At 35.3% G+C, this 4,852-nt stretch overlaps 1 protein-coding gene across 1 annotated transcript in view; it reads right to left on the bottom strand.

The window, feature by feature from the left end:
* The window catches only part of LOC308677120 (coiled-coil domain-containing protein 162-like), a 48,160-nt gene extending 44,371 nt beyond the window's left edge, over positions 1-3,789 (bottom strand). Inside the window, exons 1-4 of the mRNA XM_081343284.1 lie at positions 3,718-3,789; positions 3,202-3,323; positions 1,798-2,026; positions 1,084-1,286 (exon numbers count right to left, since the gene is read on the bottom strand). Coding sequence (XP_081199410.1) covers positions 1,084-1,286; positions 1,798-2,026; positions 3,202-3,323; positions 3,718-3,729 — 566 coding nt within the window. The 5' untranslated portion in view covers positions 3,730-3,789. The remainder of the gene's footprint in view (positions 1-1,083; positions 1,287-1,797; positions 2,027-3,201; positions 3,324-3,717) is intronic.
* Positions 3,790-4,852: the final 1,063 nt, after the last annotated feature.

The raw sequence follows: 4,852 nt of genomic DNA, 5'->3' as shown, positions 1-4,852 counted from the left end.
TCCCACAAATGAGTGCTAATAAAGTATGTGCAATTTTGTCCATGATTTGATTAGTGTGATTTCTGTATCAGGGATTCTGGCTTATTTCTTTTGGATTCTTTGCATGGCTAGATTAGATAGATAGATAGATAGATAGATAGATAGATAGATAGATAGATAGATAGATAGATAGATAGATAGATAGCCGTTATTGTTATTTTTTTTACTGTGGGCACACTGGCAGACATTAAAAATTAAATTCTGTTGCCTGGTCTCAAAAGTGTATACATACATAACACACATATACAGTACACATGCTATATACATACATATGTATATACCTACACCTTTACATATAAATATTAATCACTATTCATATTGAATATATCCTGGAAAGAGGAAGCTTGAGAATTCTCAAGGTTGATACTGTATGGAACAAAATTGTGACTGAATCTGGATGTTCTGCTTCGGATAACCAGCATGGAAGTAGCATGAACAAGCCAGAGTTCTAGGTTTAGACAATGTGCTGCTTATTCACCGTTAAGCCAAATTTTAGTTTGGGTTGTCAGGAAAAGATAAGTAAAAGGTTTTTGTGTTTGTAATATTTTGTAACCAATGAACAAGCCAAAGCAAAAACAGTATAATTTGATTGGTGAAACACATTATTATTATTGATCAATTGCATTCAGCTGCTATTATCCTTTATATAGGTTACAACTCAGGCTGAGATATCTGGGGCTTCCCTTAAAAATAATGGTTTTTCAACAGAGTATACTGATCGGGCCAGGGGTCCCTCCCACCTTTCAGCTATAAATCATGGGGTCAGAAGTTATACTGAATCAGGATGGGAGAAGAGGAACAGTGATTTCAATGAAGAAGTTAATAGTCATTAAGATGATATCTATTGTGGTTTGGGAGAATTGAAGAAAGCGGGGAACTACATCAGCAAAAAGATAAATATTACATTGAGTATGGGTTTTGCCACTAGACTTCTAAAGATTAAAATTAATAGTACAGGAAAGGCTTAGATTAAATTTAAAAAATTATCACCGAAATTTCAGTACAACTTTCTAGAGTGATTTCCTCCGTGTCCCCGTTGCTAACCTGCCCAGCTGTGCCCCTTCTACTGCTGCCTCGATCAACCGATGACGGAGAGTTAGAAGTTCAAGGAGTCTTGAAAAGACATTCAGAGTAACAGTTTGTTTTTCTTTGCTTGATCTCTGTTCTTCCTCTGATACTGATTTCAAAGCTGACGCAACAATTTCTCTTATAATAAGAGGATCCTCAACCAGAACATCTGCAAATATCTACCATGAAAGAATAGTATTTATAAATATTTAATTCAAGTAATGTCAATTGATGGTCATATTGATGTTACGATTGAGAGTTTATTGTTCAAGACGTTGTTTTGTACCATGGGAATATTTAATTGAAAGATAAGAGAAGAAGGAGAAGATGGAAAAAGAACCTTCAGATGACTAAACAACAGGTAAGGATGACTGTGGGAGGACATGCTCTTTTTTCACTTCTAAGCATAATCAACAAATAGTTTCTCTTAAAGCACAAATAGTACCCCGTGCCCAGCTCACAAACAGAAATGGCTTTACTCCATTGTACCAGTGAAAAACTGAAGTTAAATTCAAACAATTTTGTAACAAGATACTAGTCCTTCCTTATTAGTAATTTAATTGCATAGAATCTACAAAAGTTTTGAATTATCTCTATTAACCCAATCCTACATGTCGACTTAATGAGATTAGGACATTTTAGCAGCAAAAAACCCCCATCCAAATCCTTGTATGTAGAACACAAACATACATCTCTCTGAATTTGAGTGCCATAAAAAGATTCTGGATTTTCCATGGTCATCCATCCATCCAATGAAAGTTGAAGTATTTGTTCCTCCAAATGAATGGCCTCACTGGCTGTGCTTGGCCTGCAGATTTGCTGGAACTCTTGAAGGATACAATCTAGAGCTTTAGGAATTAAAGATACTAGGCCAAGGGAGGAATGGAATTCCAATAAATATATGTTCTTCAGAGCCGTACTTAGAAGGAAAAAATAGTTAAATGTGTTATGATAGAATAGGATTATTTGAAAATGAACTAATTAAAAACTACCCCACCCCCAAAAACCAAGTAAAAATATAACCATAAATGACAAGTAATGTAAAATGATGGCTATTCATTCCCCAAAGGAATGAGAAGGTTCACTGGTGAAATGGATTGAAAAACAAGCATTCCCTTAATTGAATGTATGATTCAATTTATGTTCTTATTTATCCATATGTAAACTTAGCTGCAGTCCTTTAGCCCAGTGCACTACATATATCCATATATACCAGAATGATGAAATAATAGTTTAACATAATTATTTTTTAAAATACTATATAATAATAATAATAATAATAATAATAATAATAATAATAATAATAATAATAAGAAGAAGAAGAAGAAGAAGAAGAAGAAGAAGAAGAAGTAGTAGTAGTAGTAGTAGTAGTAGTAGTAGTAGTTGGAAGGGACCTTGGAGGTCATCTAGTCCAACCCCCTGCTCAGGCAGGAAACCCTATACCATTTCAGACATATTTATTTATATTGTAAATACACAGTTGAAAAGATGACTTTCTTAAATCCATCCTGTGAGAAAGACGAAGAATAGAACTGAGTGAATAAAGAGTAATACATTATTACAAAATGGAAGGGAGGAATTGTCAATTTCACCACACAGCAGATAATACAACTAAAAAGTCACAGATTCCGTTTTGTTTTGTAGTTCTGGGTTTTATGGTTTACGTTGAAACACTCTTATAAGATGCTCTTGAGTCCAAGTACAATGATCAGATCCTGACTTTTTAAAACAACATTATAATAGTTTAAATCAATATTTTATGGGATAATGAAATATTACAAATCATAATTGTTCGCATGTATAATATTAGTTTAGGAATGACTCCATGCACATATATGCATGCTGAGCACAGAATTAATGCCTCATTATTACTACTAGCGCTGAAAAAATGACCATGTGCAGGTGGAAGAATAGCATCAGGAAAGCTATTTTGTCATACGGCTTGGCTGGTTGATTTGTTTAAATAAGAATTGCTTGAACCCAGGGGCATAAACAATGGAATTTGCTTGTGTGTCTTTCTGATTAAACAGCAGTAGCAAACATGAGCTCCCTTATAGACATATGCGCCATATTAAAGAGATAAATGATACTCACGGGCTGTTACTGAGAGCAATTAACTGTTTTGTAACTATATATGGGGGAAAGCCAAATTCAGAGATACAACCTTTAGGACCACCACGCCAAATTTTATAATTATATTTACGCTGATTCTCTATCTGGGGGGAAAAATCAAAATAAAAAAAATCTTGTTACATATAATATAGCAAATTCTGATTTTTTAAAAAAACTTTTATATGATGACTTTAGGGGTAGAGGAAGCCTGATATAAGCAGTTAAAGTGACATGTAAACTGAATTTGCTAAATTCACCAGCTTCCACCTGTTTCCTATCCCTATCTCCATTTTCAATGCTTTGCAGAAATATTACAGTGAACAGATGCTAACATCTGTATTTATATACAGGTAGTCAGCATGCCCCAGCACATCACTAGTTCAAATACTAACAACTGAATGTCATGCATTTAATGGAAAAGATAAAGAATTAAATCCACAGCTATTCTATTCACAGCTACTTTACTGCAAAGTTCTACTGCATATGGTGTCAACTTACCTGTCGGTTCATAATATCTCTCACCAAACAGAGATGAAGCTTTAGACAAGTGCATTCATTTCTGTAAGTGTTCACAAAATACTCAAGGTGGAAATCAAATCGAGGACGTCTGTATATGATGTTAGTTATAACTTGGGCCAACGCAAATCTTTCTTCCGAATCTAAAGCATGTTGGTATACTTCAAAGTAACTATCGAGAAGCTGAAAATATATTTAAAGCGTACCCAAAATATGAGGTAAGGTGCAGGTGCTCAGGAAATGAATAAAGTCCTTGTTTTATGCCATCCAGCCTCCCATGTACCCTGTAAGCTAGACTGTTGCCCACAATAGCAATGGAAAAGGTTATAATTTCACCAGGGACAAGCAAAAAATAAATCCCAGGCATCTTCTGTATCAAGAATGGACTTTTGTTGATCAGCGATATAGGTAGTCCTTGACTTACAACAATTCATTTAGTGACTATTCAAAGTTACAATGGCACTGAAAAAGTGACTTATGACCATATTTCACTTACGACCATTCCACCATCCCCATGGTCACATGATCAAAATTCGTATGTTTAGCAACTGACTCATATTTATGACCGTTGCAGTGTCCTGGGGTCACGTGCTCACCTATTATGACCTTCTGACAAGCAAAGTCAAGGGGGAAGCCAGATTCACTTAACAACTGTGTTTCTAACTTAACAATTGCAGTGATTCACTTAATAATACCTGTGGCAAGAAAGGTCATAAAATGGGGAACAACTCTTTTAACAAATGTCTGACTTAGCCACAGAAAGTCGAGGCTCAATTGTGGCGGTAAGTCGAGGACTGCCTAGGATATAGTTGAAGTGACGTATCAATGCACCTCATCAGATTAAACATAAGAAAGACACAAGCCAAAATAAGTGACTCCATTTCTGGATGAAAACAGAACATGAAATTTAATGTTGTGAGCTGCCCAAAGTCATGTACCTGAGATGGGCAGCCCTATAAATCAATTTAATAAATAAACACATTGGCAAATATGAATGCTGTGTCCAGCCCAGTGCACAATCAGTTGCCCATAGGGGATCTGTCAGTCCCGCTGGGTAGACTAAACCAAGAAATCAACTCCACAGCAAGGCTAAACTGAGACAGGTTATAATAGCAAA

This window comes from Vipera berus (genome assembly GCF_964194415.1).
Source record: "Vipera berus genome assembly, chromosome: 1".
Lineage (NCBI taxonomy): Eukaryota > Metazoa > Chordata > Lepidosauria > Squamata > Viperidae > Vipera > Vipera berus.
This window is presented reverse-complemented; position numbering and strand designations above follow the sequence as displayed.